We start from the raw sequence: 13505 nt of genomic DNA on the forward strand, positions 1-13505 counted from the left end.
CAACTTGGGCAGCCTCCTCGTCCCAAGCCTATATACCTATCATGCGCCGGTCGGGTGAATATTCGTCCTATATAATTGTTGTGCAGAAATTTAGAGATATGAGTGAGTTCTACGTAGTGTGTCTCATCACATGAGTCCCACGTGAAACCCATTTTATATTTCTCGTCTTCTGCACAATAGTTACACAATTGTTGTACATAAGACATTAGCTATTCGGTATATCACCTACACAATACAAATTTCAATATTAAAGATAATATTTGAAGTTTTTTGTTTTTTGTATTTAAGTTTTAAAAATTATAAACCAGAAGACTTCTCTCCGTCACAAATAGGAATCTCTGAGTTTCCATAAATAGATAATAAAAAAAACATGATTGCCTGATTGGATATCATATCTCTTACTTACGAAGAAATGATATAAATACATTTATTACGTAGTTTTTATACGGTTCATTTTTAAATCTACTTTTATATTTATGACATCATATTGGATTTCACAAATTGGGCGGTCAATTTATTTAAACTTTTGATGTTCCAATCCTGCCCTCGTGCCTACCGTATATATTCTTCGTATCCTAAACACGTGCCTCAAAAGGAATTCGTGAAGAAGTACGCCTAGTCTTCTTCCTCTCACCAATAATTCTCCTTTTCCTAAATCTGAGCCTAAAGAAATTCTCAGCTTCGAGAAGAGCCACACAACTTTTCCCTTTAACGAAACCCTAGATTTTCTCACCCAACGCTCACTTTTCCGAGAAAATTTCCTGCTCCAATCTCAAATTTCCTGTACCCAAGTCCAAACAAGAGTCCAATTCGCCCCTTGCTTTCCTGCGCCAGCCCTAGATCCCCACGTATTTCAGCGAATTTTCGATCCGATTCTCGTGGCTAGAGGATGGGAAAGGTTCTCAGAGAAAGCCTCAATTCGAGGCCCGCTTTTCCTTGTTCCTCGTCGTCTTCGTCTCCTTCGCCTTCGACCACGACGTCGACGTCGGTCACGGAGACCGTGAACGGCTCGCACCACTTCAAGATCACGGGGTATTCGCTGCTGAAAGGGATGGGGATCGGGAAGTACGTGGCGTCCGATACGTTCGTCGTCGGCGGGTACACGTGGGCGATCTATTTTTACCCCGACGGGAAGAGCGTGGAGGACAATGCGGCGTACGTGTCGCTCTTCATCGCGCTGGCCAGCGAAGGGACCGACGTGAGGGCGCTCTTCGAGTTGACGCTCTTGGACCAGAGTGGCAAGGAGAGGCACAAGGTGCACACCCACTTCGGGAGGACCCCGGATAGCGGGCCCTACACGCTTAAATATCGCGGTAGCATGTGGTAAGTTTCGAGAATTTCTAGTTCTTAATGATGATGATGATATTTATTGTGCTCAATACTGGCTTTCTGATTATGAGGTTCATATGGGGTTCCATTTTTTTAAAAAAATATGTTATTGCTTGTAGGATGCATTATCTATGCAAGAAATGACAATTGAGTGCTGTGTACTTAGAGGCTTATTGATTGGTCCTAATATCTGCCATGAACGTTTTAGATGATAGCAATTTTTTATTAGGTGACTACTACATTGAACCATCTTATTGGTGTAGTCTTTTTACTCTATTCTGCTGGTGTTCTCTATCATGTGATAACTCTTATGCAATCATTTTCCCTTGCTCCTGTTCTTTATATAATGTAATCGAACTGTTTGGTGCTGTATAATGTGTTCTTTTGTTGGATATTGCAGGGGTTACAAGAGGTTCTTCAAAAGAACTCTTCTAGAGACATCAGACTACCTCAAAGATGATTGCCTCTCTGTTCATTGTAGTGTTGGTGTTGTGAGATCATACACAGAGGGGCCTAAGATCTACTCTATAACACCACCACTGTCTAACATAGGTCAGCATTTTGGGAGGCTACTGGAACTTGGAAAGGGAACAGATGTGAATTTCGAAGTTGATGGGGAAACTTTTGCTGCTCATAAGTTGGTCCTTGCAGCTCGCTCACCAGTATTTAGAGCCCAACTTATTGGTCCAATGAGGGATCAAAATACCCAATGTATAAAAGTTGAAGATATGGAGACTCCTGTTTTTAAGGTTCGAAACAATACCCTTCTATTTTTGTCTATTTTATGATTGGTTAGCAATGTGTAAGTGCAAATGTGGCTTCAATCTCTGTTGTCCCTGTTTATTCTGGAGATAAAATATAATCCTTCTTTTTCATTAACAGTCATTTTCTCTATTGTTCCTTTTTTCTGTAAGAGCCATTTTCCAATGTCTCTTAATATTAACTTTTCCGCAAGGTTTTGAATGACCCTTTCTTTTTGCTGTGGCTTTTTTTTTTGTTTGGGGGGGGGGGGGGGGGGGGTGGATAATTCACTGGACAAATGTAATATAGCACTTTTTTTCAAGTTAGTCTTACTCACTTCTTGGGTTGGTCAATGTATCTCGACAGATTTTAGTTGTATTTTTACCCCATTATGCTCTTATGCAGGCATTGCTTCATTTTATATACTGGGACTCTCTACCGGACATTGAAGAGCTTACTGGTTTGAACACAAAAGGGGCTTCTACTTTGATGGCTCAGCATCTGCTTGCAGCTGCAGATCGGTATTGTCTTGAAAGACTCAGGGTACTATGTGAGGCCACTCTATGTGACAGTGTTGCCATAAACACTGTAGCAACAACACTAGCTTTGGCGGAGCAGCATCACTGTTTCCAGCTGAAAGCTGTGTGTCTCAAATTTATCGCAATGCCTGAAAATCTGAGAGGTGAGTTTTGTGGACTTACTCTAGAAGCTTCCTGAAAGAACATCCAGCATTATCATTAATCAGTGATTTTAAAATAATATTTGCTAATTAATTGGGACACTTTGCCTGAAGTGTCTTAATTCTGTTTTACTGTATGACGTAGGACAGGGTTCATTGACCAAATCTAAATAAGGACAGCAGCGATATGATGTTTATAGGGTTATTTGATTATAAAGTTTAGGGAAAATGATGTGGCTATGAAGTTCTAAAGTTGCAAGATTTTTAGGGTAGCAATGGGTTTTGGGGTTTTATGGACAAGGTTTGGTTTTGTGGTGGAAAAGAAGTAGGTCAAGACTAAGGAAATTGGAGTTTCAAAGATATAAGCGAAGGGAAAGGATCTTGAGAGTCAAATTATGGTGAGAAAGGGCAAAAGTTAGAGGCTGTTTGGTGCTGTGAATTGTAATCCGAAAATAGTGTTTGGGTGCTAATTGACAGGCAAATGGAATCGGGTGTTGAATACAGGAGTTTTTAGGGTTGAAGAAAGAAGTTTTTGGGCATTGTACCTAGATCTCTAAGCATCACACTTAGGATTCCCTTGACATCCCACATCTCAAAAATTTCAACAAAAATGTATTGTCCCTTGAATGGTAAAACATTTCATCCATATAAGTAGATGATTTATACCTTACCCAAATGAGACATGGACTTAATGGGTTTTGATTAGCCGAGACACATTGATCTCTTGTGAGGCTAATAATGAACAACTTCGTAATTTGGGTAGTCTCTTTTCATGTTTCGAAGCGGTGTTGGGTTGGAAGATTATTCTAGTTGGTGAAGTGGTTGATGTAGAAAGTTTGGCTAATTTCTTTGGGTGTAGGGTAGCTTTGCTATTGATGAAGTATTTGGGTCTTCCTTTAGGAGCATCATATAAATCTACTAGATGTTGGTTATGAGACATACTTAATTTATTTTAAAAAGATTCAACAAGAACTATGTTTGGATGGGATTATTTTTCGATTGGGTGGCTTTTCAACAAAGCTAAACTCAATTCTATGCAAAAAGAAAAGGAAAGCCTGTTTAGCCCTCCCCAAGCAGTGTCGATTTTATTTAGACTTGCGGGAAATGTATGGTGTCAAAAAAGCTTCTCGACAGGGTGCCATGCTGACCCTACCCTCTCCAAGCATAATCAATCCAAGGCAGGATGATACTGGCCAACACAAGTATGTGTCGCCAGAGCCTGCTCCCTGTCACATACAATGATAAAAAAAAGTTAACATCGAACGATATACTTTTATAGGGGGCCTACCAAAGCTTGTCTCCACCTACCTGTCTCACTCTGACTGAATACGACAAGCTAGAGAACAAAGCAAGCACATTCAGTTTCCAATCATAAGCCACTCTAACAAAACTAACGTTCCACTGATTGGACTTACTAGAGAGCTCCAAGTGAGCCGCTATAGAAGCATTCTTCACACACGCAATACCAAAGAAAACGGGAAGACTTCCTTAATGACCTTTGTTTGAACACCACATATCATGCCAGAATCTAACCTTGGATCCATCTCCCATGTCAAATCTGGTATGATTTGAGAACTTTTCCTGACCCTTCCCAATATTATTCTATAACCCCACTCCATACGCCCTAAGAGGCCCATTAGAACATTGCCCACCCCACGGACTGCCAAATTCGGAGTCAAACACTACTCTCTACCAAACCTCTCTCTCTCTCTCTCTCTCTCTCTCTCTCTCATATAGTGCCAAAGCTATTTCCCTAAGAGAGCCCGATTGAACATCATCGAGTTCCTAATCCCCAAACCTTTCTCATCGATCGGAGAACAAACTTTGGACTAGTTTACAGGTGAAATTTGAACTCTTCTCCTAACCACCCCAAAGTAATTCATGTTGAAGCTTCTCAATACGGTTTGCAACACCCACAAGGATAGGGAAGAGGGACATGAAATATGTAGGCAAATTGGAAAGTGTGCTCTTGATGAGGATAACCCTCCCCACATTTAGACAATGCATCATTTTCCAACTGGTCAACTGATGCTCTATTTTTTCAATAACTTTGTCCCAAATAGACTTGGCCTTAAAGGAAGCCTTCAATGGGAGACCAAAATACTTCAAAGGCAAAGAAGCAACCCCACAACCCAAAATACCAATCAACCCATTCACATTATCAACATTGCCTATAGGAACCAACTTAGACTTAGCCAAGTTGACATTCAATCCCAAGACAGCTTCAAAACTTAAGAACAACGCAAATGATGTGGATGATCTGGGTCAACCTCACTAAAAATTGAAGTGTCATCCGCAAACAGTAGGTGAGAGATATCATCCCCCCAACATCCCTTGTCCCCATAGAGAAGCCAGCTGATAGACCCTCATTCACAGCAGCAGTTTGGGTGCTGATTAACTGGAAAAGGGTTTGGGGGGTTTTTGTCATTGGAATTTTTAAGATTTAAAGGTGGAAAATCAACATCAGATTTTTATGGTTTGAATATTGAAGAGAAAAAGAAAACGAATTCTTAAACGTTACACCTAATTTTCCCTGGCAGTTGACCTTCTGCAGGGATTGCATTACACAAACCTCAAAGAAAGTTTCATATCTTTGAAATTTTAGCGAAATGTATTCACTATTCTCATTTGAATAGAAATTATTACATCCATGCAAATAGATTACCAATACTTGATCCTAACGGGACTTGTGGATTTAATGGGAGAAAGTCCTGTCTTATGAGGTACCGACAATGTGACAGTCCTTACGAAACTGTTGATTGTTGAGGCGCTGAGAGTCATTGTCAAGCTATTGATCTGATTCTTGTTTCACTAGGTTTGGTTTTAACATTCATGTATCAGCCTTTCTAGTTTGCGCTGCAGTTTTTCTAAAGTGTCAATAGAATTGGTTGGGAGAATGGTTTCTAAGAGTTGGTGTATTATGAACACTTAAGTTGTCATATGAGGAAGGTCCCTTCAGTTTGCCACATTAGGAAGGTCCCTTAGAAGTCTCCCTTTGTACGTGGCAGAAATCAGATTGGTTCTACCAGTTTTACTGAACATGTTTGTTCGGACCTTAATGTCAATATTCTGGGATAAGTTAAAAGTCTCTGCTTCCATTTTGTAAGTTATTGCAAGGGAGATCCAATTATGTCTTGGGTCTGTGCAAGACATTTTTGTAAATCTTGATCTAATCAAGTGGATTACATAGTATTTCAATGATTATTCCTTATTCCTTTTGTTTCTTTTCCCCTCCAGCTGTGATGCAGACAGATGGTTTTGAATACTTAAAGGAGAGCTGCCCCTCTGTCCTTACTGAGCTCTTGGAGTATGTGGCTAGAGTTAATGAACACTCTGTCATTGCATGCAGGCATGGAAATGAAGCTATCCTTGACGGCAGCGATGTCAATGGTAGGCGGGTGAAGCAAAGACTATAGTGAGCAGGTTCCCACAATTCTTTGTAGCCAAAACAGAAAGGACGATCGGAAAAAAGAAAGAAAAAAAAAAGGGACAATAATGTTTACTAGGATTAGAAAAATTTTCTTCCAGCTTTCTTCTGTAAGAGAATGTAAATTTAGCTGTTCATTTGTTGTCCATGGCTTAGCTTGTAATGTGTAAGTTTTGTTTTCTAGTTTTCCATTTCCTCTCTGGTTCCTCCCTCCCTCCCTCAAGGTTGCAGTACTTTTCGCTTCTTTTGTTTTTGTTGTAGTACACTATTCGTGTGATTAATTTTTGGATTACTGTCGTGTGTTGTTTCACAATGAATTTCAGTTCCGGATACATTCTTCGTCATAGCTAATACTATATCTCTCCCTCAAAAACATTTTTTTTTTGGTCCTTGGAAATGTAAGCCTAATAAAGATTGTGAAACTGAAGTGTGAAGTGGTTTTGAGGGTATGGATTGTATGTGTAAATGTGTTTTTGAGCAATTTCTGTTAAATGGCTGCTCCAAAAGGGCCAGTAAAATTCCACCTGATTAGCTGCCATATCTCAGCTCTGAATATTTTTACGCTATTTTCATAAATAAACGCCTTGAACACAAATCCTTTGAAATCATCCAACTATCCATTTTATAGGAAAGCTTTAAGTTTCTCCAGAATGTCTCAAAAGTGTACTCGGCCTCAAGAAGCTTCATCCAATAATTCTCAAGTATCACCAAACATGAGCTTCCAATTGAATTTCACAGGATCTAGACAAAAATTGTCTAAGAAGAATCTACCATCTACCAAAGCAAAATTTTATGATTTATACAAAATATATGTTTGAGTACTACGATTAATTGGCAAAGAACCATTTGAAGGGTATATATATATATATGAGACTGGAGAGCAAACAAGTTACAAAGCAGTACTTACCAAAAAAAAGAAAAGAAAAAAGTTACAAAGCAATACATTTACAATGGTGGATCTTCCTACTATCCAGGGTAAGATCCAGTGAAAAAAATGCTATTGGGAATGCTACTAGAAATTCTGTGAATCTTGGAGACTAATTAAATCCTGAAGGTAGTAGTAACTACTCCAAGGATATCTAAGATCAACAGAGCAATTATCTAATTTGTGGTTAGGTCACTATGCTGAATGGCGAGGATCATTGCTAAAGAGTCTCCTTTCAGTATCACTGTTTATCTGGTGATCACAAGATGAAGATACGACCGGTAGAGTTGCTGAAGCTTTTCTCACTGTCGGGTCTTAAGGGTGTATGACCATAATGCTAGTAAAAATGACGGAATCTTGAACAAACGGCTGCGCCAATAGAGAAGTTATCTCTAATTACAACATCAAAATTCAACTTGGTTTAACCTGAAGGAGGATGGGGACCAAGGAGGGGGGGATGGGTGCAAGGTGGAGTTCCAAGCCCTGAGATGCTCAATACTAATAATGGTTTCACCTTTTGGGTTATTTGAAGGGCATTAAGAAGAATATTATCACAAACGACTTTGTTCCTAATGTGCCAGATTATATCCAAAGCATTGGAGGCAAAAAGCTGGAAATGGTGGGTGGACTCAATCATGAGTCAACCATGGATAGACCCTCCAGTTTGAATCTGTCTAAAAGCCAAGGGGAGAGTCTCCAAAGAACTCGAGAGAAGTGACATAACAGAAAGAGGTGCTCATAGGTTTCAGTCGCAGTGACAAAATAACCATTGTAAGGTTTATGAAGAAGTTATGAAGAAATATAAAGCTCTCCGCTTACAATTTTAAAAGAACTTGACTTATAATTCTTGATCTTTTATCACTTTTAAAAAAATATACTCAAATTTTAAAAAGTGTCAATTTAAGGTATCTATATTTCAATTTTCATTATAATTTTCCGTTAAATCCTATCAAAATTCTTAAAATATACTTTCTATTTTTTTTTAAAGAAAAAAAAGGAAAAAAGAAAAGTGTTAAAGATACCAAATCTTTTACCAAGAGATGTGTACCAAAATGATGTGGAGCTTATTCATTGGTACCCGTAACATTTCTTTCTATTAATTGTTTTGGTCATCTCTAATGAATAAGCTTTACATCATCTTAGTAGCTATCTATTGGTAAAAGATTTGGTATTCCTAACATTTCTCAAAGAAAAAAAAAATTGATAAAATTTAGATGTTGGTCAGAATTTAATGAAATTTACAAAATTTGAATTTTTTTTAAAAAAATAAACATGGGTATTTTGAGAATTTTAGTAGGATTTAACGGAAAATTTTAACGGACGGTTGAAATTGATAAAAATTGGAAGATGGATGCCCTGAATTGATACATTTTAAAGTTTAGGTACATTTTTTCAAAAGTGATGAAAGATTAAGGGTTATAAGTGAAGTTTTCCCTACAATTTTTTTTTTCCAATTTTTTTTTTTTTTTTTTTTTGTTTTTTTTTTTGGGTCAGCATGAACTATTAGGAAAATCCACTATGCCCCATGGCCATAGCCCATGGGAAACAAAAGCAGCCCAACAAACTTCCTATTAAGGCTCTATTAGTAATTTCGCTATCACAATTCACAAATAGAAGCAAATTCCCCTTCCACACTCCTTTTACTCTCCACACCTCGACTCCGCAATTTCTATTCTAACGCACACCAAAATCGAAGAGCCTTCATCTCTCTCAGCGAAGAAATTATGGTAAAGATTTTTCTTTGTTTTCTCTTTATTTTTTTTTCTTTTTTGAATTCAGTGCAATATAATCTCTGATGTTTCTCTCTCAAGCTCTTCTTCGGTTTCTCTCAAATTCTAGTTTTTTTTTTTTTTTTTTTTTTTTTTTTTTTTTTTTTTTCCGATTTCATCAGTGGGTTTTCAAGAAATCTTTGTTTCCTTTAGTTTCTGATATCTGGGTCCTTGTTATTTTGGGTGCAGTTGTTCTTCTCGTACTTCAAGGACTTGGTGGGGCGGGAAGTGACGGTGGAGCTGAAGAACGACCTTGCAATCAGGGGGACTCTGCACTCCGTTGATCAATACCTCAACATCAAGCTTGAGAACACTCGGGTTGTCGATCAGGACAAGTACCCCCACATGGTATTCTCTTTTTTCTTTTCAATTTTCTACGCTTTAGTGCTCGTATGTTCTAGGGTTTAGTACTTTTTTATGCTTCTGGTTGATTTGTATGTCTTCTTCTGGTTGATTTGTGGTCTCGGTCTCGTACACGGTGATGGAATGATAATGGTACTTGGGTAGGGGTGTGATTTGAATTTGGGTTTAGGGTTTATGAAGGGTTTGAATTTATTTAGTTGTTTATGTATGATATTTTATTTGTAAGCTTTTATGATCTTGGTCTGACTAGTTTCATTTTAGATATTATTGTGTTTTCTGATTGGATAACTATTAGAGCAGTCCCACCGGGTTATGTAAAACTCGTTTTTAGCTAAAATAGATAGCAAAATTCGTAAAACCTTCTTCCATCGGCTTATGTAAACGAAATCCAAAATAGAGTTGGCATGGATTCATGTACAGTGCAACGCCAGATGAGGCGTTGCACTGTACACACATCTACTCCTTATTTTATTATTTCTTTCACTTTCATTTCACCTTTCTTCCTCTTTCTATTGTTTCTCCGCTTCTCTCTCTCATACTCTTCTCCTTCTTCTCTTTTTTCCGTTTCCTTTCCCCTGCTGAAATTGATGGTTTTGGGGTTAGGGTTTTGATTTCCTTTCCCCTTTTCCTTTTCCTGGATCCAGAGCTCCATGGGTCCGGCCAACTGAAGCGGAGCCAGAACCAGCAACCCGTGACCGGATTTCCAACTCTCTTTCAACCTGTTCTCGTCGCCCACAGGTCGGAATATTGGCAAATCCACGTAGTCCAACGGTTGACGTCCTCCAAGAGTGAAGAGCCTGAAGGGGAGGACTTTTTTTTTTTTTTTTTTTTCCTGTTCAGCTACTGCTGCTGTGCTTGGAAACCAGGGGGTGATGGTTGTGTGTAGAAGTTTCTGTGGGTTGGGTGTGGTGCCGGTTGTGTGTAGTCTGTGTGGTGTGTCTATGTGATAATTTTGACAATTCTGATTGATTCCACTTGGTTGATAATTGTGTGGTGAATTACCGTGGGTTGATTTTGATCTTGAGAGTGCAGGTCCTTTGGTTGATGAAATGCCTGTGAGAATATTTCGGGTTTGTGGAGAGAAGTGGATATGAGGTTTTAATAAAAATAATAATAATAAAAAAATATTAGTTGGTAGAATAAAATGACAAAAAGTAGGAAAGAGAAAAATAAAATAAAATAAGAGTAAAAATGAATATTTAATTGATGTAGAGTTAAGAATAGATAATCGGATGTATGATGTTTTTTAAAACCCATTATCTAAACTAGCAAAAGTGGGTTTTGGTTATCTATAATAGATTGAATTTTACATCATCCAATGGGGATGCTCTTAGACATTATTTATGATTGCAATTTGAAAATATAGGTTTGGTTATTTGAGCTGTTTATTAAAATTGTGTTTTGATAGTTGTGTTGTTCTAAGAGAATATATGCTGATTCATCGAATAATGGAAGGCTATTTTTTCATGATATATTTGGAAGGTGATGAAATATGTGGGTTGTCTGGTATCTAATCTGACAATCTGGACTCTGGAACTTATTTTGGTGGTACTCACTTGGAAAAATGGTGTCAAAATGGAGAAGAGAGAAAGGAGGGTGGGGGGGGGGGGGGGTATTGGTGGTACTCACCTGAAATGAGTGCCTGTCTAATTTATGATAAGTATTGCTAGTCAGATTTCTTATATTCCTTCATGTTTTCTACTTTCACCCAGCGGTATCTTGGTATACCAAAATCAGCATCTAATACATCTAGGCTACTGCTTAGCTGTCCGACAAAAGTTTTAACCAGTGCCCATGTAGGCGTAATCTTTTCTAGAGCTGAGACTTTGGATTGAGAGTTCATTTTTGTTGGGTTCGGATTCATTTGAACCTCTGAACATTGTAGAACAGGGCGGAGAAAGATTTGAGTTGTCTTCAGCAACATGGCCTATTTCAGGTTCACTCGGAGCTTTGGCAACCACTGTAGGAGGTGTGATGTACATGCACTCATTTCAAGGGGGTGCAACATCTCTCAGTTTGGGCATCATATTTATCCTATATACGATGTCCATATGGTGGCGCGAAAGCTGTTGTGCTAACGAACAAGCAACGGATGAGCACACTAGCACGAAAACCATACCCACGGGGGGTCAATATCAGCAATGCAGTTCATACAACGATAAACCTAATCAGAATTATAGAGCTACGACATAATCAAACCCGAACAAAAAAATTATAGTTTTCCACACTTGGTTCATGTAGTTAGAATTCATTGGAAGACTAGGGGAAATTATATGCGAATTGGGAATTTCTTTTGGCTAATGACACGGCTGGGAGATATGGATGCACCTAATTTTAAGTTTATATGGTGATCAGAAAGGTGCATATGAAAAGGAAAGGAAATAAGTTTTGACAACAACAAGATGTTGCTGCCACTTTCAATTAAGTTGGGGGGGGGGGGGGGGGGGGGGGGGGTTGTGCTTGCTTTACATGGTTTTGTCTTTTCAATAATCTATCTACTGGTTGTCTGACCCAAATAGTTTTATTGCACTATAAAACTGCTTATTTAAATGAATTTATTTAGGTTCTGTTAAAATGTATTGCATTTCCAATATGAAAGTGTGATTTTTTTTTTTTACTTTTTTTTTTTTTTTTATTATTATTATTTTTTTTTATTTTTCATTATTTCTGTGTAACTATGCTGGGTGGATTAATATTGTTTGTGTTGAGTGGCAGCTTTCAGTGAGGAACTGTTTCATCAGGGGGTCAGTGGTGAGATACGTTCAACTACCTCCCGAGGGAGTCGACATTGAGCTGCTTCATGATGCCACGAGAAGAGAAGCTCGGGGTGGCTGAATAATGATTTGTCTGTATCCTATGAACACTTGATTCAAGGTACTCATGGTTGAAACTATTTGTTGAAGCAAATTATGCATTGTGATGTGATTTACGCTTAAGCAAGCCTAGTGCTTTTGAAATCATGGATATTAAAATCCTGATACGTTGTGATTTTAAGATCTCAAAAAGTCAAAAGGATCCGGACTTCAACATCAAACCTTAGATTATGAAGGTTCAATTAGGATTTGGATTTAAATTTGAGTTCATTAGGATTTGAAGATGCATAGTAGTATCTAAATGATCGAAATATAGTGTGAGCTACGAATTAGGGTAATTCTATAAGTTCTTCTTGTGTCCCTACAATAATGAGGTAGTTTTTAAAGTCACAATTTGATCAAAATTCAGTAATGATCAATTACAAGCTCAATGATGATTTTAAAATTCACATCATTATTGGAGGAACACAAGAGAGACTTTTAGCATTACTCAAAAATTAAAAGGAGTAGCTATCTGTACTAGTATTGGTGGGAAGAATCCCTATCGGTGTGGAGATGGTGCTTTGCACAGATCTGAGGTTTACTCGACGAGGGTCGGTACACGAAGTGGTCCTATCTTGGATGGCTTTATTGTCATAGAAAAAAAAAAGTATTGGTTGGAAGAATAGGATACAATATATATGCAAAATTCATTATTAAGTACAATGTCAACTTCTAGCCTAGTTTGGAATAGACCTAGGAAAATGAGTGGAAAATGTGATTTGGAAAATGTTTGGATGATTTCACAAATCGTAGATATATGTTCTTGGATCAATCATCCTTTTCAAGCTAACATATACTAATGTGATTTGGAAAATGTGAAAATGTTTGGGGTATTATATAGCTTGAATTGTAATTTTCTTACAAATTTACGTGACAATTCATATTTTATAGAAATGAGTATCACGTAGACTATTGTGACACTTCACATTTTAGTGACTAGGGTAATAAGTGCTACTTGAACGGTCACATTAATTTGTGAACGTCGTAAGTGCCATGCGATAATCTATATTTTAGTAGTTAACATGGTGTCACGTTAGTTTGTAAGAACTTGTAATAAAAAGTGTAGTAGTATTCTAGCAATTTTATGTGATTTATGTCTGGATGCATGCGATGTAAGGCATAAATATCTATATATGTTGGTGGATACTAATTTCCTTTTCTAGTCAAAGCGTACTACTTACTTGTATCAATGAACCTCGTATCCTAATTAAGTGATTATCGTGGCATTTTTGGTAACCAGGATTAAATTAGTTTATTTGTTTGGTTACAAAGAATAGCTATTCCCCAAAGTAACGAACAACATTGGGGGTGCTTCCTGCTTCTTACTGGAGGTCTAATAATCGTTTTGAAAAAGTTTTTTTTTTTTTTTTTTTTTTTTTTTTTTTAAATTTTTAAATTTATTTATTTATTTTTTATT

General features: G+C 37.6%; 2 protein-coding genes across 2 annotated transcripts; both read left to right on the forward strand.

Annotated features, from left to right (window-relative positions):
• The first annotated feature begins 587 nt into the window (after window positions 1-587).
• Window positions 588-6510, forward strand: LOC133851116 (BTB/POZ and MATH domain-containing protein 2-like). Its single transcript, XM_062287431.1, has 4 exons — window positions 588-1323; window positions 1730-2078; window positions 2476-2752; window positions 5987-6510. Exons 1-4 carry the CDS (start codon window positions 890-892, stop codon window positions 6163-6165), a joined length of 1239 nt encoding a protein of 412 aa, XP_062143415.1. The 5' UTR covers window positions 588-889; the 3' UTR covers window positions 6166-6510.
• Window positions 6511-8674: 2164 nt separating this feature from the next.
• LOC133851117 (sm-like protein LSM2) lies at window positions 8675-12267 on the forward strand. Its single transcript, XM_062287432.1, has 3 exons — window positions 8675-8828; window positions 9060-9218; window positions 11949-12267. Exons 1-3 carry the CDS (start codon window positions 8826-8828, stop codon window positions 12066-12068), a joined length of 282 nt encoding a protein of 93 aa, XP_062143416.1. The 5' UTR covers window positions 8675-8825; the 3' UTR covers window positions 12069-12267.
• Window positions 12268-13505: the final 1238 nt, after the last annotated feature.

Source organism: Alnus glutinosa, chromosome 12, assembly GCF_958979055.1.
Source record: "Alnus glutinosa chromosome 12, dhAlnGlut1.1, whole genome shotgun sequence".
Lineage (NCBI taxonomy): Eukaryota > Viridiplantae > Streptophyta > Magnoliopsida > Fagales > Betulaceae > Alnus > Alnus glutinosa.

Coding starts and splice junctions, on each gene's coding strand:
- LOC133851116 (XM_062287431.1), top strand. CDS start 890: ATGGGAAAGGTTCTCAGAGAAAGCCTCAATTCGAGGCCCGCTTTTCCT. Junction 1,324..1,729: donor AAATATCGCGGTAGCATGTG/GTAAGTTTCGAG, acceptor TGGATATTGCAG/GGGTTACAAGAGGTTCTTCA. Junction 2,079..2,475: donor TGGAGACTCCTGTTTTTAAG/GTTCGAAACAAT, acceptor GCTCTTATGCAG/GCATTGCTTCATTTTATATA.
- LOC133851117 (XM_062287432.1), top strand. Junction 9,219..11,948: donor AGGACAAGTACCCCCACATG/GTATTCTCTTTT, acceptor GTTGAGTGGCAG/CTTTCAGTGAGGAACTGTTT.